Source organism: Moschus berezovskii, chromosome 25, assembly GCF_049115385.1.
Source record: "Moschus berezovskii isolate FMDL1 chromosome 25, NW_MosBer_1.0, whole genome shotgun sequence".
NCBI lineage: Eukaryota > Metazoa > Chordata > Mammalia > Artiodactyla > Moschidae > Moschus > Moschus berezovskii.
Window position 1 is genome coordinate 24,440,642 of NC_142484.1, and position 25,392 is coordinate 24,466,033.

General features: G+C 40.6%; 1 protein-coding gene across 2 annotated transcripts in view; it reads left to right on the plus strand.

The window, feature by feature from the left end:
* The first annotated feature begins 3,658 nt into the window (after positions 1–3,658).
* PRMT3 (protein arginine methyltransferase 3) overlaps positions 3,659–25,392 on the plus strand; it is a 149,397-nt gene continuing 127,663 nt past the window's right edge. For both annotated transcript variants that reach the window (XR_008684435.2, XM_055416040.2), the window contains exons 1-8: positions 3,659–4,398; positions 4,619–4,742; positions 6,411–6,493; positions 8,232–8,281; positions 9,018–9,120; positions 19,048–19,207; positions 20,751–20,895; positions 25,064–25,129. Coding sequence is in view for 1 of the 2 variants with exons in the window: in XM_055416040.2 (XP_055272015.2) it covers positions 4,371–4,398; positions 4,619–4,742; positions 6,411–6,493; positions 8,232–8,281; positions 9,018–9,120; positions 19,048–19,207; positions 20,751–20,895; positions 25,064–25,129 (759 nt within the window). In the remaining variant the exon portion in view is untranslated. The remainder of the gene's footprint in view (positions 4,399–4,618; positions 4,743–6,410; positions 6,494–8,231; positions 8,282–9,017; positions 9,121–19,047; positions 19,208–20,750; positions 20,896–25,063; positions 25,130–25,392) is intronic.

Here is a 25,392-nt window from a genome sequence, read left to right on the forward strand (position 1 = left end):
CCAGTGGGGTGATAAAATAGCAGCTAATATTTATCAGGTGATTGCTAAATGCCAACCTTTATACATGCTGTCTGTCCTTTAACCCTCCAAGCAATCCTTATAATTCACATCATCCCCTTATCTTATTTGGGGAAACTAAGGCTCACTGTGGCTAAGTGCTTTGCCCAAGGGCCCAAAGCTAAAGCCAGGAAATAGCAGAACCAGGATACTAACCCAAGTCAGCCTGAATCCATAGCTTCTGTTTTCAGCCACTCGGCAAGAGGGTCCAGTATCCGTGTATCTCCAGGAAATTCCACCTAGTTGTTACTGGATCAGTACATGCCATGGATGCATAAGATAGAAATATTTGGGTTTCTCTGTTGGTCTAGGATCTCTCTAATGATTAACCACAAAATGTTCACATAGCCAGTTAACATGTTTCAAAGTGCTTCACTTTAAAAACTGTGGAAAAGGAAAGGAAGATGCAGAAGGAAAGGTCGAAGTCAGAGGAGCACATATCATGGAGCAAAGGATAGCAGTGAAATTCATCTTAACTTCTGTGCTGGGGGAGGCCAAGCAGTGAATTTCAAGCTTCAGTGGACAGCAGAAGATAAAGGCTATCCCCTTTAATGGCTGTGTGTGTGTTGTGCTTAGTTGCTCAATCATGTTGGACTCTCTGCGACTCCACGGACTGTAGCCTGCCAGGCTCCTCTGTCAATGGGGATTCTCCAGGCCAGAATACTGGAGTGGGTTGCCGTGCCCTCCTCCAGGGGATCTTCCCAACCCAAGAATGGAACCCAGGTCTCCCACAATGCAGGTGGATTTTTTTTTACCATCTGAGCCATAAGGAAGTGCTCATGTGTGCTTTCGTGTGTCTGTCAGTCTTTAGAAGGTATTGGACATTCCCAATGTCAGTCATCTAGGAAAGAGGCGTATCTTAGGATGGGATAAGCCCAATGTCAGTCATCTAGGAAAGAGGCATATTTTAGGATGAGATAAGATATTGGAATGTGGGCTTTAAGAAGGAGATAGAACATCTTCCTTCATGGACGGTGGGGTTCCTTTGGGGCTGAACACTTGAAGAGTCTGTGTGTTTGGGTGATAACAAGCATGGGCTGCAAGAACTGTGGCATGAAGTGAGGGGACCCCATGAGGATATCTTGAGGTTGGTGGACTCTAAAAGCAGCTATACCCAGTGCCCAGTTTTAAATTATTCTGTTTGTTATTTCCTTACCCACAAACCTTCTGTCGGGTCTTTAACATTCTATTCTGATCTCAGTAATGAAGTGGGGTGATGGGAGAGGGTCTGTGTTTTATCTTTGGAGTAAAGAAAAAAGCTGCTCCCTGCTAAGTCCAGTATTGTGGTGACAGATAAACTTCTGACCCTGTCACTCCTCTAGATTGGGTGTTATTTTGATTATTGTTAACATGGAGTTGTTCGGTCTCTCAGTCATGTCCGACTCTTATGCAATTTCATAGACTGTAGCCCGCCAGGCTCCTCTGTTCATTGGATTTTCCAGGCAAGAATACTGGAGTGGGTTGCCATTTCTGTCTCCAGGCGGTCTTCCCAATCCAGGGATCAAACCTGTGGCTCCACTGAGCTACCTGGGGTGTTAATGGGATTTAGCATGTTTTCCTCAAAATGTTATGCAGACAGGGAAAAGATAAGCCTTGCTGGAGAGTGTGTTGGAAGGATGAAGGAAAAAGCTGGATGAGCCCAGGTAACAAATGACTTTGAATTCATTAGTTCATTCAATAATATGTGCCACTGGACATGTAGGCAGTGGGTTTAAAACAGTGAACAGTAAGTCTAACCTAGCAAAGCCAGCAGACGGAGAAGGCAATGGCAAGCCACTCCAGTACTCTTGCCTAGAAAATCCCATGGATGGAGGAGCCTGGTAGGCTGCAGTCCGTGGGGTCGCTAAGGGTCGGACACGACTGAGCGATTTCACTTTCACTTTTCACTTTCACACATTGGAGAAGGAAATGGCAGCCCACTCCAGTGTTCTTGCCGGAAGAATCCCAGGGACGGGGGAGCCTGGTGGGCTTCCGTCTATGGGGTCACACAGAGTCGGACACAACTGAAGTGACTCAGCAGCAGCAAAGCCAGCAGATAGTCGGGCAGTATCCTACAACATGGGCTTCCCTGGTAGCTCAGGGAATCCACCTGCAATGCAGGAGACCTGGGTTTGATTCGTGGGTTGGGAAGATCCCCTGGAGAAGGGATAGGCTACCCACTCCAGTTTTCTTGGGTTTCCCTGATGGCTCAGACGGTAAAGAATCTGCCTGCAATGCCAGAGACCTGGGTTCAATCACTGGGTTTGGAAGATCCCCTAGAGAAGGGCACGGCAACCCACTCCAGTATTCCTGCCTGGATAATTCCATGGACTATAGTTCATGTCGGGCTATAGTCCATGGGGTTCGCAAAGAGTTGGACACGACTGAGCGACTTAGCACGGCAGAGTGGCACATCCTGATATAAGGGGACCTTAAAACTAGTGTTTGATGGATTCTGTCCCCTAGGGGTTACAGTAAAAGGAGTAAACTTCAGAAGAGTGTAGCAATAATACAAGGAATTCTCATTAAGGAATTTTTTTAATTCAGCAAATTTATTGAGTACCTACTGTAAGTTAGGCCACATATTATGTGCCAGAGAAATGAAAGTAGAGACATGGCCCTTCCCTCATGCTCAAACAGTATTGTGGCTAAAGACTGAAAGAAGAAAGGAAAAAGGGCTTCCCAGGTGGCGTTAGTGGTAAAGAACCCACCTGCAATGAGGGAGACAAGGGTCCAATCCCTGGGTCTGGAATATCCCCCGGAGAAAGAAATGGCAACCCACTCCAGTATTCTTGCCTGAAGAATCCCATGGACAGAGGAACCTGGTGGGCTACAGTCCATGGTGTCGCAAAGAATTGGAGGTGACTGAAGAGACTTAGCACACACACAGGTGATAAGAAACTGGAGATTGCTAGGATGACAATGGAAACTACTTTAGAAAAATGGTCTGAGGAGACTTGCTGGCTGAGACAAAAAGTACCTCCCTTTTAGTAGAACTTTGTTATCAAAGACAATAGAGGCGGGGAAAACGGGTAGCATCAAATGAAAGGCTGGAGTGATAGTTTAGTCGCTCAGTCGTGTTGGATTGCAGCCTACCAGGTTCCTCCGTCCACGGGATTTTCCAGGCAAGAGTACTGGAGTGGGTTGCCATTTCCTTCTCCAGAGGATCTTCCTGACCCAGGGATTGAACCCATGTCTCTCACATTGTAGGCAGACACTTTACGTCTGAGCCACCAGGGAAGTCCGTAGAGAGTGGGACCCAAGGAGGAGGCATGAGTTGAGGTGTTAGACAAAATTAGAGCCTAGCAGGCCACAGCATTCAGTTTAACTGGATAAATTTCTGCCAAGCCTAGTGCTAACATCTGGTACTAGAACTTGGGACGTATACTTCGAAGACAAAACTGCTTAAAATAGCCCTTCAGGCTTTGGCCCCTGGTACCATTCCATTCCGGAGAAGGCAATGGCAAGCCAATCCAGTACTCTTGCCTAGAAAATCCCATGGATGGAGGAGCCTGGTAGGCTGCAGTCCGTGGGGTCGCTAAGGGTCGGCCACGACTGAGCGACTTCACTTTCACTTTTCACTTTCACACATTGGAGAAGGAAATGGCAGCCCACTCCAGTGTTCTTGCCTGGAGAATCCCAGGGACAGGGGAAGCCTGGTGGGCTTCCGTCTATGGGGTCGCACAGAGTCGGACACGACTGAAGTGACTTAGCAGCAGCAGCAGCAACCATTCCATTCAATGGTCTCTGCAGTTCCCTTTACCCAGCCACACTCCAGAGGGGCGCCTCGGGGCCCCAAACCAGGGTGGAGTCCCAGGTTCTTGCCTGCGCTTGACCTTCTCCGCCACCAGAGGATGCTGCCGCCCTCCACTAGCCGCTCTTTCCTCGAATAAGGGATGGACTAGGGGAGCGATGCGGGCTGCGGAGCCGCTGTTGGCTCTGGGCTGTAAGCGAGGGCGTCAACGCTATTGCCTGCCGCAGCCCCAGGAAAACACAAAAACCACGCACAAGCTGCAAGGCCCAGCCCAGGCTTCCGTGCACATTCGGCGCGCGCTGCGTCCACCCTGCGTTGGGTGACGGAGCTCCGCCCTGGCCCCGCCCACCCCAGCTTACGTGAACGACGCCGCGCCCCTGAGGCCGGAAGCGCTCGCGAGCCTGCGCGCGCGCTCTCGCGTGTCCCGGAGTCCCCGAGGTTTCCCCGAGCAACGGCCCCGCTGCGCGCTCACGTTACTTCCGGGGTTCCCGGGCTGGCGCTGCTCTGAGGCGGCTACGCGCGCGCTGCTCCGGCTGTTCCCCTCCCCGAGGCGCGCTGGTCTCCCAGGGCCGCCTCAGCCATGTGCTCATTAGAGTCAGGCGCTACCGGTGGGTACCCCGGCCCTCAGCGCGCAGGCCGCGCCGCCGTGGGGCCAGGGAGAGCCCCCTGTCCCCCTCGCCCCGGTCGGGGCGGAGGGGCCCAGCCGAGAGGGACGGGGAGGTGCGGGGCGGGAGGGCCGGCCGGGCCCAAAGCCTTCTCCCCTCCCTGCCCCTCGTGCCCCCGTTTAGCTCTGGTGTCCGAGGCCGTCTGACCGTTTGCGTGTGCTAGGCGCCGCGGAGGAGGAGGACCCGCCAGGCCTGTCAGACAGCGGAGATGAGGCGAGCTGGGAGGATGAGGACGATGCGGATCTCCCCCACGCCGAGCAGCAGACCCCCTGCCTGTTCTGTGACAGGTTCGTCCATCTCAGCGCCAGGCTCAGGCCCAGGGTGGCCGAGCCACGTGGGTTTTCGTGGTCGGTTCAGCTGGAGTCGGTAACCCGAGTGGCTGCCCTGGAAATCTGGAACCCGTGGATGGGGGTGAGGGTTTGTCCAGAGGGAGGAGCCATGAACTGGAAGCCAGGTTACAGTATTAGTCTTCGACGGGCCTTAGTTTCCCCTTGTGTAAAAATAAAAGTATTCTGGACTGGATCTGTGGTTCCCTAGTCTGGTTGTCACCTAAAACACTTAAGAAAAAAATAACAGATGCTAAATTTTGCACCTTTGCCCTTCCAAAGCAGGGTTAGTGTCTAGGAATCTGCTTTTTTATAAAGACACTATCCGAAGTGATTCTAAAGAGTAACAAATTTGGGAGTCACTAAACTAGATTAACCCCTCAGAATCCTTCCACCTCTCCCTTTCTATGTTTGTTTGACAAGTAGAAAGCTTTTCAGGTGTAATAGTTCCATTTGAACCATTTAAAGAATCACCTTTGTTAGAGGATCCCCACCTGTTGAAGGTGAAGAAAATTGATGCCTTTTTCGCTTTGAGAGTAAGACAATGCAATGCCAGTAACTTGTTCAGAGTTGCAGAGCTGTAGTTTGTCTTATATCCAAAACAGTGTTCTTTCCATTTAAAATTCTGCCTCTTCATCTCAACAGACTTTGGCTGCTTCTCTGGGCAGGTGGGGATGAAAGAGGACTGATTGGCATTGACTAGTATTACTTTAATAAACATTTTTAGTTCCCTCTGAGTTTGGACATGGTGCTGATTGATGGTATATTAGCTTCTTTTGATTTCGTCAGTTTCCACAAAACATTTTTAGTTCCCTCTGAGTTTGGACATGGTGCTGATTGATGGTATATTAGCTTCTTTTGATTTCGTCAGTTTCCACATGTAGCCTCATTTGGGTAAATAAGGGATGTGTGCATATACTCTAGTCACAAAATATTTATTGAGGGAGGTACTTCTTTGTGGTAGGCTGCGTAAATACTACAAAAATAACCTATCTTGGTAAATGTTTATTTAGAACTTCTGCCTATGTGCTAAGCATAAAGATGTGTCTCTGTTGTAAATTCCTAACTTATTGTGCATCCTTCAGTTTTGCAGATAACATAATAAAGAAACTTGGACATCCCAGTGTCTGTAATGCAAATCCTTGTGGAGCACAATAAGACCACTTTTTGAAATATGGCACTTTGGAAATGTGCCTGTTATAAAATTACATTTTATGCTTTATTTCTAAAAGATGTTTGAGCTTTGCCAGTTCAGAGCCTCTGAAAACAAGAGTTGTTACTTAGAGGAAAAGAGAGTCTTACATGGAGAATGTTCATGTCTTGAGAGAGACAGATTTTCAAAGGGATTTCTCTCTCTCAGAAACTTTGTGGTAAATTCACTGCTATTGTTTGGCAAGTTAATCTTGACCTTTAAAGGATAGTTTGTTTTAGGTGTAAAATGGGACTCAGAGTACTAATTCCCTTTAGTAGTGCTGGGATCCTCTTTACAGGTGGTTTTTATTATTATTAATTGGAAGTAAAACTGGAAACTTGTAGAATGAGGGGAAAAGTTTATATTTGATGAAGTATGAAATCAGTACTTAGAGTTGTTAGGGGACTATTCCATGAAGCTGTTGCTTGATTTTTCAGGTTATTTACATCTGCTGAAGAAACATTTTCACACTGTAAGTCGGAGCATCAATTTAGTATTGATAACATGGTTCATAAACATGGTAAGTATTTTTTAGAATAAAGAAAATTTTAGTAATGAAATTCAAACTTTATGTTTTTCCACATCTCTTCTTTTTCCATGCAAGTCTAATATAGTGAAACATACAGTAACAGTTTATGAAAATGAGGTGTTTTTGGTAAGTGGCTTTTGAGGAAAGATTAATAAGTCATTCTAGATAACATTCACTGTATTTAAGCTTAAATTGGCTTCACAGCTAAAAAGGAAAAAGCACCCTTGGCATGTGATTGCATTTTAATCAATTTAAGAGAAGGGAGGATATTAGAATTAGGGAGCGTAAGGGTAAAGGTGGACTTTGGAAAAGGAGGCAGATCATTATGAAAAAAGACAACTTACCAGCTCAGAGCATAACATAGACTTCAGGGCATACAAGATTGAGTTTTATAAGGAGTTCGATAAGAGAGTATGGAAGTAGAGAGTGATAAAGTTAAGGTGGTAGCCAGAGGTTCAGATGATGATTCTGTTGTAACTTGGATCTGCTGCTGCTAAGTCACTTCAGTCATGTCCGACTCTGTGTGACCCCATAGACGGAAGCCCACCAGGCTCCCCCGTCCCTGGGATTCTCCAGGCAAGAACACTGGAGTGGGTTGCCATTTCCTTCTCCAACTTGGATCTAGACATATTTAAAACCCTCTACTTTAAATAAATATTGAAGAGCTACAGTATGGAAAATTAATTCAGTAGAGAATTAACTTTTTGGTCCCTGTATTTACTAATAACTAGAAAGGACATTACTGAAGAGTAGCAAATAGGCAGATTTTAGGTCTTGGATACACATATGATGCAGTTATGTCTGTGAACCATAAGTTCAACCGCAATTATTTTTTTAAGACATAAACTACTGTTTCATTGTTTGTTTTTTTCATATTTCTAATGTGCCTTTTAAAATTGGAGTCATGCTTAATATAATTTTATGTTTTCACTTATCAAATAGGGGTTTCACTTATCAAATAGGGTTTTTTAATGTTATTTATGTTATTAGGCATATGAAACACTTCATATACCAGTATGTTCTCATAACCGTCTTTCGCTAGGACTTTCCTGGTGGCTCAGCGGTAAAGAATCCGCCTGCAGTGCAGGAGGCTCAGGAGCTGCATGTTCGATCCCTGCCCTGTGTCGGGAAGATCCCCTAGGGGAGGGCATGGCAACACACTTCAGTATTCTTGCCTGGAGACTCCCACGGACAGAGGCACCTGGAAGGCTATAAGTCCATAGGGTTGCACAGTCAGACATGAGAAGTGACTTAGCACAGCACATGTTCTCATAACAGTCTTTCTCATGACAAATAATAATTGGTTGGTTGGACATGCTATTTGCTCTCCCTTATTTTAAATGTTGCTTCATTTCTGAAAAGATGAGAACCAGGTACAAGCCTTATTGTTTTTTCATTTGTATCATTTAACTTAATGTAAAAGCTAGTACCCTTTGTGTCTTGGGAAAATAATAGTTTGGTAGGTACTATAAAAATTGGGGAATTAGAAAATTTGGCTCTAGTGTCAACTGCCAAATACTTGGTAAAATCTAGGGCCTAATTTTCCTTATTTGTATTTTTCTGAGAAGAGTAGAATTCTAAAAAATAATTTCCCATTTTCTAGAATGCAAGGAAGGCATTTAAAAAATTTGTCATCTATGGCTTGTTGTCTTACCAGAGAAGCATCTCTGGAGCAGGTCAGTGAAACAAAACTCATGTTGAAATAACTGAATTTTTTTTTCCCTTTTAGGACTTGAATTTTATGGATACATTAAACTGATAAATTTTATTAGACTTAAGGTAAGATGGTAGCTTAATTTACAATTTTTTTTAAAACGTAAGGAAATACTGCAGTGATTGTCAGTGTACCCATTTTTAAGAGAATATGAAGAACTGCTGTATAAGGAAGTGTTTTGACACTCATCATATTGGAATCCTGGACATTAGAAACTAGCACAACACATAGCACCAGGTAAATACATGGTGCTTACATACATACGTAAGTATCATGCTTATGTATGGTACCATACATACTTACCATACTTAAGTATGGTTTTTAATTGCACGTGAGAGATGAATCAATGTTCAGTTCAGTCGCTCAGTCGTGTCCGACTCTTTGTGACCCCATGAATCACAGCACGCCAGGCCTCCCTGTCCATCACCAACTCCCGGAGTTTGCTCAAACTCATGTCCATCAAGTCGGTGATGCCATCCACCCATCTTATTCTCTGTTGTCCCTTTCTCCTCCCACCCCCAATCCCTCCTAGCATCTTAGTTGCTCTTTTTTTAAACATTTGGTTCTGGTCAGTTGATATTTATGTTGCCATTTCCCCCAAATCCAAACAGTATGAAACTGTGCACTGAAACAATTAAGCAATCATTCAGTCAAGTTAATGAAATGGCAGGTTAACACAGATTCATTTTAAATACCAATTCTGTGTTAATGTAGACGTGCTTTCCTTTTTTAATTTTCTTTTGGTAAAGGGATTGTGTGATTATGTGCAGTGAAAAAATATGCAATTGATTTTACTTGCAGAATCCTACAGTTGAATATATGAATTCCATATACAACCCAGTGCCTTGGGAGAAAGAAGAATATTTAAAGCCAGTATTAGAAGATGACCTTTTACTTCAATTTGGTAAGCGGAACATACAGTATCTACTTTAAAGTAGGGTCATTTGTTATGGCAGAATAGTGGTTAGGTTTTACAGGATATATGTTTCCTCCTTGATTCTCGAAAGACCTTTTCGGTAGTTGGTTTCAGTAGGTAAGTTAAGTCACTTGAAAAGTGAGTCATGCTAATAGTTAACAGGGAGGACTATGAGCTTGGGATAAATATTGTGTACAAGATGTTTGGAAACAGGAAAATTTAAGAGAGTAATTTTTAGCTGGCAGACTAATTTTTAATGTAACTCAAATTGACAACTTTTAAATCTAAATTAAAAAATTTAAATCAGATGTAATATTTAATAGATTTAAGTAAATTTAGCAATATTTGCTGCTTTTACCTCATCATCAGATAATTGACTTTTCTTAAGATATCTAATTTACGGAGCTGTTGTTTTGGTGCAGAGCAGACTCCATGCAAATTCTCATGGGCTTACGCATGTACACTAACTCTTAAGCCTGCCTTGTGGCAGGTTCACTCATTTCTTAACTGTAGCTTTCTTTCTGAGTTATTTGCTCTGTGCTTTGGTTCATTCCTTATTGAACTGGAATCTTGTAAAAATTCATTTGGCTTCTTATTCGTCTTTTGCAGATCTAATTTGTTGGAGTTCATGATTTATTATTGTTATTTTTTAATTTATACATTCTGTCATGTTTCTGTGCCAGTTGGGTGACGTAGAAGGTTGCTGTCTTTAGATCAGCAAGACTGTTCTAAATAGACACATACTGTCACAGATAGTAGTTTGACAGTATATATTTGAGCAGTTCTCTGATAAGTGAGAGCTGTGGGAAACCACTCATTTCCTTAAGAAGTACCATTAACAGGAGTTGTATGGCAGTGTGATGCTGTAGTAAGAACCTTAAAGTATGATTCAGGGACTAAGTGACCCTGGACAAAGCACTTATGCTTTCTGTTTTTAAGCCTTCATTTGTAAAATGAGAACTGGGGCCAGATTTCTAACTTTATTTCTAATTCTAAAATTTGGTGAGGCCTAGATTGATTCTTGTTTTTGTAACCTCTCTTAAATTTTATTTTCTCCTCAGAAGTGACCAAAGTGATCTTTGATGCATGACGAAGTGCCCACTAGGTGGTCTTCATGACCCCCTAAACTCAAATTGAGCACTCATAGCTTAAAAGTAGTGTGTTAAATTCTGTACAAACCTAACGAATGAGTCCTTCCTATAGAGAGCCCATAATCTAATAGTAGGTTTCTTTTGTTTTTGAGTGACTGTCCTGTATTATATTAATAATATATGGTGGAATATATTAAGTTTCATGAGAAGTAGGAAAAATAGGGCAGTTCAGGAGAGAAAGCAATTACTCAGATCAACAGATACCGAGTGTTGTGTGCTGATTACTATGGATGCAGACCAGTATTGAACTCTTTACTTTCCAAAGGTATGTAAACTTCTTTCAGCCTTAATTTTAATTTGTAAAAAGGAGATAATGACAGCTGTCTTACAAAATTGTTGCAAAGATAATGCATAGTCGCACAGTACCTGTCAGGGTAAGTGCTTAATGACAGAGAATTTATTATTACTAGTAAATAGATAGAGGAATCAGATGAAGAAGTCATGACTGAGATTTGGAACAGTTAAAGGGGCTAGGGAAGGAGGTGGACCTTGAACTGGGTATGCTCATTAATCAGTGTACTATTCGCATCTCTCGGAGGGTCTCTGGGCTTCCCTGGTGGGCCCTCGTTAGCACTCCATGCTTCCACTGCAAGGGGCACAGGTTCAGTCCCAGGTTGGGAAACTCAGATCCTTCAGCCAAAACAAAAAAGCCTCACAAAGGATCTGTGCTCCTGGCCGTTGGTGGAGAGAGGTGGAAGAGAAGGTCTTCATTCCCCTGGCTCTTGGCTTGGTGACCAACCTTTTCACCTCCACTGTCCTTCAGTAAATATTTATTGAGCATCTGCTTTGTATTTTGGCTTTTGAGGATATAAAGATGACTAAATTAAAAAAGATGACTAGGAAAATAGGCAATGAATGTCTAGTGTAAGAGGGGAGAACTATATGATGGAGAAACCTGGGAAACACTACCATAGCCAGCTAATCAAGGTTAACATCATCAGTAATAAATCATGTTGATAGTATGAACCCTTTGTATGATGTGGTGAACATAACACTTTACTTCAGTGGTCTTCCCTCCAGACGAGTAACCTCAGTATAACCATGAAAAGCCATCAGACAGACACAAAGTGAGGGGCATTGAACAGAGTGTCTGGCCAATACTCCTGAAAACGGTCCATGTTGTTAAAAACAAGGAAAGCCTGAAAAACTGTCATAGCCAAGAAGGGTTTAAGCTAAACACGTGTAGTATCCTGGGTGAAATTTTGGAACAGAGAAGGGACATTAGGGAAAAACTAATGAAATCTGAGTGAATAAAATGGAGTTTAGTCAAATTTTTTTTTAAAGTATGATATAGTATTTGAAACATATTCCACAAGGGGTTAATATCCTTTTCATATAAAAGACTTCTTAAAAATTAGGGGACAGAGGATCAAACAGTTGATGGAACAATGGGGAAAGATACGTGGTTGGACTGTATACCAAAAAAAGGTATAAAAATAACCCAACAGCAAGTTACCATTTCTCACTTCTTAGACTGATAAAGATTTTTATTGTACGACAGCACGGTCTGTTGACAAGGCTGTGGAGAGATAGGCACTGTCATACAATGCTAGTAGAATCAAATTTGGCAGTACCTAACAAACTTGGTTCCAAATGGGAAAAGGAGTACGTCAAGGCTGTATATTGTCACTCTGCTTATTTAACTTATATGCAGAGTACATCATGAGGAACACAGGGCTGAAGAAGCACAGGCTAGAATCGAGATTGCCGGGAGAAATATCAGTAACCTCAGATATGCAGATAACACCACCCTTATGGCAGAAAGTGAAGAGGAACTAAAGAGCCTCTTGATGAAAGAGAGGAGAATGAACAAGTTAGCTTGAAGCTCAACATTCAGAAAACGAAGATCATGGCTTCTGGTCCCATCACTTCATGGGAAATAGATGGAGAAACAGTGGAAACAGTGTCAGACTTATTTTTTTGGGCTCCAAAATCACTGCAGATGCTGATTGCAGCCATGAAATTAAAAGATGCTTACTCCTTGGAAGGAAAGTTATGACCAACCTAGATAGCATATTAAAAAGTAGAGACATTACTTTGCCAACCAAGGTCCGTCTAGTCAAGGCTATGGTTTTTCCAGTGGTCATGTATGGATGTGAGAGTTGGACTGTGAAGAAAGCTGATCGCCTAAGAATTGATGCTTTTGAACTGTGGTGCTGGAGAAGACTCTTGAGAGTCCCTTGTGCTGCAAGGAGATCCAACCTGTCCATTCTAAAGGAGATCAGTCCTGGGTGTTCATTGGAAGGACTGATGTTGAAACTGAAACTCCAATATTTTGGCCACCTCATGCGAAGAGTTGACTCACTGGAAAAGACTCTTTGATGCTGGGAGGGATTGGGGACGGGAGGAGAAGGGAATGACAGAGAATGAGATGGCTGGATGGCATCACCGACTCGATGGACATGAGTTTGAGTGAACTCCGGGTGTTGGTGATGGACAGGGAGGCCTGGCATGCTGTGATTCATGGGGTCGCAGAGTCAGACATGACTGAGCGACTGAACAAATCTGGACATGAACTTTTAAACTGAGCAGTTTCTCTCATAAGAATTGGTCCTAAAGATACACCTCCAACACTCTGAAAATACATAGAAGACATGGTTATTCATTGCAGCATTGTAATTCACAATGTTGAGAACAACCTAACTGTCCATATATGGGAGAGTCGTTGAATAAACTGTGGCATGTCCATACCACAGAGTAGTAATCCTGTATTACAAAGAGTGAACTGAGCTGGTGCAGAATGCTGTCCAGGACATTCTGTCTCTTTTGTTGTTTTCGTTTCTTTTTTGTAAGTTTTTGGTTGCTCTCTGTGGCATGTGGGATCTTAGTTCCATGAACAGGGATCAAACCTGCACCCCCTGCATTGGAAGCACAGAGTCTTAATATTGGACTGCTAGGGGAGTCCCAAGACGTAGTGTCAAATGAAAAAGGCAGAGCTCAAAAGAGTATCTAGTATGATGCTCTTCGTGTAGGAGAGATTTGAGAAAATGCTTATGTGTCTGCTCATTTTTGCGAATGAAATACAGGAAGGATAGACTCGAGATTGGTTAACTTACTTGGATTTGTGGGACAAGGATGGAAAGAAGAGAGCAGAGATTGAGGTAACAGAGATGAGGGCGTGACACCTTCACTGAATATATCTTTGTACAGCTCTGACTCAGGACTGTCGTTGTGTTTTTTATAGCCTTCATATAGTTAAAGAAATCAGCAATGATGAGGCTGAATGGGTAAAGGGTGGTGTTGGTGTGAGGTGGAATGCAAGCACTAACAGGTGAACTGAACTGTAATACAAAGGAATAATGTAACCCTGCTGCAGAGAGAGGGGAGGAAAAGAACTACGTGAGACCTTGACTGGATGTTGTGCTGAGGCTGCAGATAAAAAGAACTGCATCAGTGCTATAATTCAGTAAGAAAAGGAGTTTCTTGCAGGGTGTGTGTGTGTATATGTGTGTGTACTCAGTTGCTCTGTCATGGCCAACTCTTTGCGACCGCATGGTCTGTAGTTTGCCAGGCTCCTGTCCATGGGATTTTCCAGGAAAGAATACTGGAGTGGGTTGCCGTTTCCTTCTCCAGGGGATCTTCCCAACCTAGGGATTGAACCCATGTCTCCTGCATTGGCAGGCAGATTCATTACCACTGGCCACGTGGGATGCCCTTCTTGGAGGGTATGGATTAACAATTCTGACACTATTTTCACATATGCCAGAGTGGAAAAGGTAACTTAGTATGGATAAGAGCCAGGTTTCTCATTGTTGGAGAAGGAGGATGAGTTGAAGGATGAAATAAATCTTGTGATGATAGATTAGAATCAGAAGTACAAATTCACAGTATTTCTTATATAGACAGATACAGAAATATAGATGTGTGTGCATATAGACAGATACAGAAGTATAGATGTGTGTGGGTTAGTATAATACATATTTATATATTGTCTATCTCTGCTGAAAGGGCCTAGAAAAATGTCGGTAGCAATGAGCATCCCTCATGTCCATACCTTCATTTACAATCCTTTATTAATATAAGGTGCCAAGGGTCCTGAGAGAGGTGATTGATTCCATGATAAGGCAGGGAAAATACAAGATAAACCTGGGACATCTTGTTCCAGAAAGTAAGGAAGTACTTAAGAAAAAGTGAAAAGAGGAGACTTGGCTAAAGAACACAGGAAACCAACCTGAAGGAGCTCCTAATGGCCAAAACTGGAAGAATTTGATCAACACAGAAAATGACAGTGTTGGGTTTTAACCCTTGCTGCTGCTGCTAAGTCACTTCAGTCGTGTCCGACTCTGTGTGACCCCATAGACGGAAGCCCACCAGGCTCCCCCTTCCCTGGGATTCTCCAGGCAAGAACACTGGAGTGGGTTGCCATTTCCTTCTCCAATGTGTAAAAGTGAAAAGTGAAAGTGAAGTCGCTCAGTTGTGTCCGACCCTTAGCGACCCCACGGACTGCAGCCTACCAGGCTGCTCCATCCATGGGATTTTCTAGTCAGGAGTACTGGAGTGGCTTGGCATTGCCTTCTCTGGGTTTTAACCCTTAGGATAATATAAATGTCCATGAATTCATACTGACATGAATAATCAAATAAATGGGAACAAGTAGCTCCATTTTAGCGTTCAGTTCAGCTGCTCAGTCGTGTCTGACTCTTTGAGACCCCATGAATCCCAGCACGCTAGGCCTCCCTGTCCATCACCAACTCCCGGAGTTCACTCAAACCCATGTCCTTTGAGTTGGTGTTGCCATCCAACCATCTCATCCTCTGTTGTCCCCTTCTCCTCCTGCCCTCAATCTTTCCCAGCATTAGGGTCTTTTCAAATGAGTCAACTCTTCTCATCAGTACTGGAGTTTCAGCTTCAACATCAGTCCCTCCAATGAACACCCAGGACGGATCTCCTTTAGGATGGACGGGTTGGATCTCCTTGCAGGCCAAGGGACTCTCCAGAGTCTTCTCCAACACCACAGTTCAAAAGCATCAATTCTTCGGTGTTCAGCCTTCTTTATAGTCCAACTCTCACATCCATACATGACCACTGGAAAAACCGTAGCTTTGACTAGATGGACCTTTGTTAGCAAAGTAATGTCTCTGCTTTTTAATGTGCTATCTAGGTTGGTCATAACTTTCCTTCCAAGGAGTAAGCGTCTTTTAATTTCATGGCTGCAATCACTATCTGCAGTGATTTTGGAGCCCAGAAAAATAAAGTCAGACACTGTTTCCCCATCTGTTTGCCATGAAGTGACGGGACCGGATGCCATCATCTTGGTTTTCTGAATGTTGAGCTTTAAGTCAACTTTTTCACTCTCCTCTTTCACTTTCATCAAGAGGCTCTTTAGTTCTTCCTCACTTTCTGCCATAAGGGTGGCGTCATCTGCATATCTGAGGTTATTGATATTTCTCCCAACAATCTTGATTCCAGCTTGTGCTTCCTCCAGGCCAACATTTCTCATGATGTACTCTGCATGTAAGTTAAATAAGCAGGTTTATATTGCTTACACCCTCGATGTACTCCTTTTCCGATATGGAACCAGTCTGTTGTTCCATGTCCAGTTCTAATTGTTGCTTCCTGACCTGCATACAGGTTTCTCAAGAGGCAGGTCAGGTGGTCTGGGATTCCCATCTCTTTCAGAATGTTCCACAGTTTATTGTGATCCACACAGTCAAAGGCTTTGGCATAGTCAATGAAGCAAAAATAGATGTTTTTCTGGAACTCTCTTGCTTTCTCCATGATCCAGCCGATGTTGGCAATTTGATCTCTTGTTCCTTTGCCTTTTCTAAAACCAGCTTGAACATCTGAAGTTCACGGTTCACATATTGCTGAAGCCTGGCTTGGAGAATTTTGAGCATGACTTATTACTAGTGTGTAAGATGAGTGCAATTGTGCGGTAGTTTGAGATTTCTTTGGCATTGACTTTCTTTGGCATAGAATTTTCTATTAATAAATGTTGGAGAAGAGAGACAGAAAATCAGTATTAGGCAAGTACCGCAGTAGTAAGTTGCAGAGAAGAGCCACCCACGGATGCAAAGATGAGTGGGCGAAAACTTAGGTGGTTGAGATAGGATTTGCATAGTTCAAAGTATCTCCTCCAAAAAATCTGTTACAAAGGAGATGTTACCTTTTGCGGAAAAACCAGGCAGACCCCACCACAACCGAGTGATCAAGGTTAACATCACCAGTAATAAGCATATTGACATCATGAACCCCTTTGTGTAATGCTCTGAGGAGACAGCATTGTTTTTCTGTTGTCCTTACCAAAAGTGTATAATCTCATTCCAGTAATGAAAAAATCATCTAGACAGCCCCAGGTTGAGGGACAGTCTACAGAGATACTAATGAGTATTCTTCACAAGTGTCAAGATACAGTTATTGGGCATAGTATTGTCTGAATGGGTCACAGTGCTAGGGTTTTTCTTCAGATCTCTCTTGTCTTTTTGGAGTTTTAAAAATCTGCCCCTATCAGTTGTTGGCTGAGGTGTATTTGAATCCCTGACTGTGATTAGAGGATTTTCTGCTTTTACCATTAATTCTGTCGGCTTTGGCTTCATGTATTTTGAAGCTCTCTTGTGAGATTTATTCTCACTTATAATTGTTAGGTCTTCCTGATAAACTGACTGTCTTTTGTGGTACTTTCCAACTGCCAAGATGGAGTGTCCAGGTGATTTGAACTTCCTGAGACAGAATGTAGATGTGGCAGTTCTTTCTGAGTGTGGTTTAGGACTTTGATTTAGACTGTTTTGATATACTATAGTTATGAATGTTAAGGTTTACTGAATCCTTTCTCATTTTCAAAGCTATACACTTAACCTTTAATTTATAATTATCTGTATGCAACTGGCCTACTGTATCCAGGAGTTCTGCATCTTTGGATTCAACCAAGCTTGGATCAAAAATATTCAGGAAAAAAAATTCCAGAAAACTAAAAAAAAAACTTGAATTTGCTGCCCAGTGGCAGCTACTTACATTGTATTTACAACTATTTGTATAGTATTTATATCATGCTAGTTACTGTAAGGAATCTAGAGATGATTTAAAGTGCTAAGTGTAAATTGCCATTTTATACAGGGACTTGAGCATCTGTGGGTTTTGGTATCTGAGAGAGGTCCTGAAACAGAGCCCCTGCAGATACCAAGGGACAACTGTATTATTAATACTTAAAGTTTTTATTCTGACTAACTTATTGCAGCAGAAAGCAAAACAGAGAAACTAGCTGAAACAAGCCAATTTCTTTGTTTAGTTCTTTAACAAGGTGGTTTGCAAACAGTTCAAAGAATTTTGAAGACAAGATGAACAGTGAGAGTTGTAGTAGGCAGTAGAGAAATGGTACACCATCCTGTAACAGTTTACAGTATTTTGTTGCTGTTGTTAATTTTGGGTGAGTTAAATAGTGGATGAATCTATAGTTTTTTAAAGCAAAGAGTCAGTATTCTGCCAGACTGATTTATCCTGCTTTTATAACAAGTTCAATTTAGGCGTTAGTCTTTAAGTTATATAATATTATTGTGAATTTGTTAAACTTAGTATTTTGTCCCAATTCTAAAGAATTGTTGCAAGTAAAGACTGATTGGGGAAAAAAAAGGTCCTGTTTCCCTCAGTGCTGCTCTGAGGAGACAGTATAATACCTGCATTGTTTTTATTGCTTTAGGTTGATGTGAAAGTTAATTAGATTAGTCAATGGAAATTGCAGTTTTGTACAGCTCACTAGCTCTGTATATTAATTTCTGTTTGCAGAATTAATGATTTACATACATTAACTTCTATAGCAGAAGTTACTAATTTACATATAGTGACATTAAATTTAAATCAGTTTTTAATAATATTAGGAATTAGGATATTTAAAAATATCAGCACTAAGACAGTGTATAGATTGCATACCACCTTACTCAAGATGAAAAACTTAGTGAATGTACAGAATTCCTTACCTCCATGCTGTCCTTACTGCTGCTGCTAAGTCACTTCAGTTGTGTCCGAATTTGTGTGACCCGATAGACCGCAGCCCATCAGGCTTCCCGGTCCCTGGGATTCTCCAGGCAAGAACACTGGAGTGGGTTGCCATTTCCTCCTCCAATGCATGACAGTGAAAGTGAAGTCGCTTAGTCGTGTCTGACTCTTATCGACCCCATGGACTGCAGCCTACCAGGCTCCTCCGCCCATGGGATTTTCCAGGCAAGAGTACTGGAGTGGGTTGCCACTGCCTTCTCCGATGCTGTCCTTAAGGAATATCTAAATGTAATACCTGTTTTTCTACAGGTAAAGACCCAGAGACTAGAGGTGGCCCTCTGTGATGGCAGGATATGGGCTAGAAAGGCAGGCATGGATTTGAATCATAGTTCCCTCATTAAACAGCTGTATGATTTAGGGCTAGTCAATTTCTCTGAAATTTATTTTTCCCATGTCTTAAAACAGGGATAAATGTTTATGTTTTAAGTTTGTTTTGAAGATGAAACAAGATGTGATACATGAATTTGAAAGATACCCGAATCAATAAATATTAGCATTTTTTTTCCTTCTACTTTTTTGCTTTGTCCTGGGTTTGATTTAGTGCAATTACTGTTTGTGTGTTCAATTTGGCCAACTATTGAAAAACTTAGACTAATAGCATATTCTTTATAAACTCAAAACAATTTGGATATTAAATATTTAATTAAATGTACTTGTACTAATTTTTCTCAGTTGGCGGCATAATAGGCACTTAGTATATATTTATTTGTAATACATGTATATGTGCTTTGTTGTTAAAAGATGGCCTGAAAATACTGTCCATTTATTTTTTTAGATGTAGAAGATCTTTATGAACCAGTGTCAGTCCCATTCTCATATCCCAATGGGCTCAGTGAAAATGCATCTCTTGTTGAAAAATTGAAACACATGGAAGCCAGGGCACTATCTGCTGAAGCTGCATTGGCTGGAGCACGTGAGGACTTGCAAAAGATGAAGTAATTTATCAGTCTTACAGAAAATTAATGGTTTAGATCTTGCAAATAATACAATTCAAGGTGGAATACAGTAAAATGTTTCATGTACTAGAAAGCACAGTGTAGATATTTAATTTTAGTAATATTGAGGATATGAAGTATTTTGTACATTGTGGCTATAACTAATTAACATAAAATTCTATTCTCATATACTTCTATGTAATTACTTTTATATTAATGGTAATTGTTCTCAGGAGTGTTTTCCTCTTGAGTGCTTTTGTTCCTTAATACTACCTTCTTTTGAATTATCTTCTTTCTAATAGCTTTCTCCACTTTACTTTTCTTCTCCTAGGCTTTTTAAAGTATAGGGATTAATACTTTTTAGACTTGGGGGAAATACACAGTTGAAATATTTATTTTTAAAGAATCAAATGATAATTATGGTGAAGTATGTAATTGGAAAACTAGCTCCATAAGACGGAGAAGGCAATGGCAAGCCACTCCAGTCCTCTTGCCTAGAAAACCCCATGGATGGAGGAGCCTGGTGGGCTGCAGTCCGTGGGGTCGCTAAGGGTCGGACACGACGGAGCGACTTCACTTTCACTTTCACACATTGGAGAAGGAAATGGCAACCCACTCCAGTGTCCCTGCCTGGAGAATCCCAGGGATGGGGGAGCCTGGTGGGCTTCCGTCTATGGGGTCACACAGAGTCGAACACGACTGAAGTGACTTAGCAGCAGCAGCAGCAGCAGCTCCATAAGATGGTTTTCTACAGTGCGTCAATTAGCATTCTGCTGGCTTAGTACTTGTCAGAATTTTACGTGTATACGGATCACCTGGGTAACGCCATAAACTACAGATTCTGATTCAGGAGGCCTTGAATAGATAGAGTCTGAGATTCTGCCTTTCTATCAAGTATATACCTCCAGCTTAACCTGTTAGATTTGGAAGTTGGGTGCTACTGCTTGAGTACCCATTTGATGGTTTGCCAGAATGTCCAGCAGGAAAAATAGTCAAGCGGATTGTAATTTCCCTTCCCCTTTTCTGATATTTTATGCTGAGTAACCTAGGAACCAACAATTCTTTTATCTGCCTCTTTACACTTCTTTCCCATGTATAGCTTATAGGTTTCTGATGTGTTGTGATCAGAGAGGGAAGTGAGTTTTAGCACCTGAGTGGATGGTGTTAGTGTGTGTAAATAATTTCCAGTTTGGATCTGCTTTCTGCCCATATAACCCTTCCACGATAAAATAAGATTTTGGAACAGTAGAAATAATAAAGTGGATAGAGTCATAGTATGCTTATTTTGTTGGTCGAAAAGTATCAATAGACATAATTTGCAATTGGCTATGCTTTTGTGGTTTGCAGAAGGAATGCTTCCAACTGGGTTTGAATATGCCCGTTGCTTAAAATCCAGCAGGGGGAGCTTTTCGTTGCTTAAGATCGTGATTTAGAGGCTCATCACACTCTACACCCCCCTCCTACCTCTGCCTCAGCCTCTAGCCTTTCCTTTTTTCATGGTCCAATAAACTTGTCTCAAGGGTGTATTTCAAATTGATTACAGACAATTTGCTCAGGATTTTGTGATGAACGCAGATGTCAGAGCCTGCCCGTCATCTACCACTGCCATTGCAGACCTCCTGGAGGATGAGGATGGTGTTTATTTCAGCTCCTACGGGCATTATGGGATACACGAAGAAATGCTCAAGGTTAGAAAAGAGCACAGATGTGCCAGGTCCATGCTGAAGGAAAGATAGAGTGAAACTGGTTCTTAACACACATGCTCTGGTAGAACTGCCTTTTTCTTTTTTTTTTGAGAACTGCTTTTTAGATCATTTTGGTACTTGATAGCTCATCTTACGTTGAAAAGATTATAGAAGCATCAGAATTACTGTAAATTCTAGTGAAGATCATTATTAATCTTTATTATGAAATTACTTTTGCTTAAAATAGAACAGTGGGAAAAATTGCTATGATTTTAGGCTTCTCAAGAGTAACTTTTAAATAGGAAGAAATAAATTTTATGTTTGCCTTTTAATGTGTGAAGGAGAAATTAGTGTTTTAATTAGCAGTACTGTCATTAGTTTAGGCAAAGAATAATTCTTTGGTACAAAGTTAGTTGTAGATAATTCTCACAGTTATAGCATAACTTTTTTACATTTGAAATCAATGATAGAAAGAATTTCCTCAGTCAGATCAGATACTTGAACTTGGTTGGTTTTAATTTTTATAATGGTAATGTTTATACAAGCTATAAGTAGATTTCTAGCTGTACCTGGTATAATACATTTTATCATCTATTATAGATTATAAAATAGCAAAGTGTAATTTTTTAATTTAGTAAAAGTGAAAATATCTAACAAATGTTGGAGTTTAAAAATTATTTAAAATTTTCGATGTTTATCTCTGTGAATTTTAGATGTCACTACCTATTTTTTTTTCTTAAAACCAACAAAAGAAAAATCCCCTTTTGAATCCTTCCTCAGAAGATTGATTTATTTTACGGAAGTTTGAAGAGTGTGTTCCTTGAAACATACCTATTTAAAATAACCAGGAATATTTAATGTATATACTTTGTTGAGTCAGTTTTGCAGGATTGCAGAGTTGGAGGTTTGCTGATTAATAGTAATTGTAATGATTTGGAGTCTTTTAAAGCAATGTCATGTCATTTCTGCACTAATGACTTGTCACGGTTGGTTGTGCTTTCTGTTATTACTTGGGTAGTTGCATAGGATTGCAAATAGCAGTTATAAGTAATAAATTATTTTAAGTCCAGGATGAATTTATTTAAAAGAAATGGACACACACCGTTTTCCTTGTTAAAATTAATTTTATTGTGTCTAGAATATTTTCCTTAAAGGAGTTTTTCTTTGCCCATGTTTGTCATTTTAAATCACCCCGTCAGTTTCAATGTTGTGAACCTTTAATGCTTTTGATAGGAAAATGGTATTGGGTTTTTCAGACTGGTTAAGTTACTGAGACTCCTAGAAGGTAGTACATCTGAGTGCTCTTGGATCAGTCATCTGGAAAATCCAGTTTGGACTTATTTCCAAATCTCTCTCCTGGACCCTTGTAGCTATATTTCAGTAACTAGAGGATCTTCATACCTGATGGAGTATCTTTAAGTCCTTTTGATGTACATTAAGAAGTTCCAGCTGAAAGTTCCCAGTGCTGTCTTATCGCTTTTAGATCTGGAATCACATAAGAATTCTTATTAATATAATTTCCCATGCCTTAATTCCCCTTAGCTGATACACAGTGTAACCACCTCTCCTTGGATCATAGGAAATATGGTTATAGTTCATTCAGAAAGACTATTTGTCCATTTTATATTTTGCTAAGTTACATACTGTGGACAAATATGAAATATTGCCTTATGTCACACAATATTTCTTCTGTTTCCTATCAAAACAGTTCTTAGCACATATAATTTGTTCAAGGTTGTGCTACTACCAGCGTCTCACATGATCTTTACAAATCATTTAAAATTGAGAAGCCATACATACAGGACTTATTTTTATGCTTAGAATTGGCCTTGCTTTTATAAAAATATTATTTGGATTTTTTGTTGCTTAGTCTCAGATACAGTATTTTAATGACACTATTTTGGATATGCCTTATTTAGTGATTATAAATAAGGATAGTTTGTAATCTTATTTTTCAGAATCAAGATGAAGGTAACTGAATTCCAGAGATGTAGTTGATAGCAGAATAGATAACCATGAACTTTCAAAACCTTTCGCCACTTTATCTTTCTGAAAGGAGTTGTTGCTAATGTTTTAAATCTGAAATGTATCTCTCTCTCTCTCTCTCTGTTTTTGTTTCCCCCAAGAAAAACATTGTTTATCCTGGTGAACATTTATCCAGACTATAGTACCATTAAATGATTTTTCTTTACTTCATTTTCCTCATTGTATTTGTAGCTGACTAAGGCATTCTGTCCACCTTCATGAGCCTGTATTTTAAAACATGCTGTTACTTATATTGGTAAAATTTATAGTATATAATTTTTCTGTTGTCTTTAGTCTCATACTTATATTTTTGAAATATTTTTAGGAATAATTCCGTGACACCATGTAGTAGTCTTAAAAAATTATTTTGCTTCTTAATATTGAGAAGCAAAAGAACCTCTCGTTCTTTTTGTGTTTCTTAGTAATAGGTGAGTGCAAAAGATTATTTTATTTTTGTTTATTGCCTTATTTTATATTGAACAGTTTTAGTCTTTTGTTAGAATAAATTTTTAGAAATGGTTTGAAGGCTTGTCTTTAATTTGTTTGGATTTTCACATTCAGTGGATTTTCCTCTCAAAAATTCATTTATTAAATCAAAGCTCTGCTATGTCCAAAGCACTGTGTTTAGTATACTTTGAATTTCATTGCACCAGGGTGAGCATATGAGTGAAAGCAGATGGATGTGTAGGAAGAGCCGGATGAAAGATTATGGTTGAGCTGAGCAGCAGTGCATGGACTTAGGACAGGAGTTGGGGTGCTAGTGATTAAGTTAGAGCGGTGTGATTGGTGAGAGCTTTCTGAGTGACTGCCTTCTTGACTGATGTTCACCCTTTGTGGGTTTTGTTGTGTCAGCAGAAATCACTGGTTATAGTCTAAGAAGAATATAAAAATATAAAAATAGTAAAAAGCTTTTTTTTTTAAAGATTTTTAAAATTACTTAATAGTATGTTTAAATTCATTTGAATATTAGATTCTCATAATTCTTAAAATACATAAATTTAATAAACCTGATTTAAAATTTTGTTTGTAAAGCAGTTAGAACTAATTCCATCAGAAAACATGGAGAATTCCCCCTTTTTAGAGCCACTAATTAAAACAACTTCTAATTTAAGATTTCCTTTATATATATATATCTATATCTTTTTTTTTAAATTCTAATATTGGCATGAACATGGTTTTGGCAGGGATGTGAATGGTATAAATGTTGTAGTGTTTGGTGTTAACTACTTTTTACCAATGTGAAATTTAAAATTCCCAGTTTGAGATATTCTTATCAGACTCATTTTACTCACTAAGCAACTGTGCCCTTACTGCTTAATTTGCTGTCAGTACATGTGCCAGCTGAGGTGATTTAAAAGGAAATTGGCACTGTTTAGGAACCAACATAAATGTTTAGTGCCTGCCTGGGTCACAGGTCATGTGAGACTCCGGAGTGGAGAAGTCTCATAATGTGGGCTGTGGGCTCAAATTATTTACTTTTAAGCTTATAGGCTTTTAAGCATCATTTCCTACTACAGACAGTTCTAGAAACAAAACAGGATTATAAATCACGTAGGTGCTGGTCGATGACTTTCTTAGAAAACTGTACTCAGTTTAGCTTCATTTTTCAATAAGTAACTGTAATTTTCATATCTGTCTTGTCTTTTTTCTCTCATATTTTAACCTAGTTCTACTACAGGGAATCAGGTCCATTAGTATTAATTATCACTTGAAGTCTTATAGTGATGGTGCACGTCAAGACAAAAATATGTACATTTTTAAGAACTTAGGTCTTATTTGACTTTCAGTGATGTTATTAAATGTTTTCTTTGTGTGTTGTTGCTGTTACTGTTCTTATTTTCTCTTTGAAAAAAATATTGATTTGTCTGTGCTGGGTGTTAGTTTCAGCACACGGAATCTTTAGTTGTGGCTTATGGGATCTAGTTCCCCCACCAGGGATCGAACTTGAGCCCCCTGCATTGAGAGCTTGGAGTCTTAGCCACTGGAGCAGCAGGGAAGTCCCTATTATTTTCTTTTAGCAAAAAAAGATTAAACATGGGTTTCCAGGCAAAAAGTAGCTGCAGAAACGTATGTGATAATTAGCACATATTTTCCTTAAAAATTTTATTTGTAAGTATAATATAATGTTTTTCTTTCTCTGCCCTAGGACAAAGTACGAACAGAAAGTTACCGAGATTTTATATACCAAAACCCACATATTTTCAAAGACAAGGTGAGTAGCATAAGCTACAGAATTACATGTTTCATGTGGATCTTGGGCAGCAGAAATCCTCTCTGAGGTCATTGTGACAGCAGTTGATTTCATGTGTGTACTGTACTTAGTCTCTCAGTTGTGTCCCACTCTTTGCGACCCCATGGACTGTAGCCCACCAGGCTTCTCTGTCCACAGGGATTCTTCAGGCAAGAATACTGGAGTGGGTTGCCATGCCCTCCTCCAGGGGATCTTCCCAACCCAGGGATCAAACCCAGATCTCA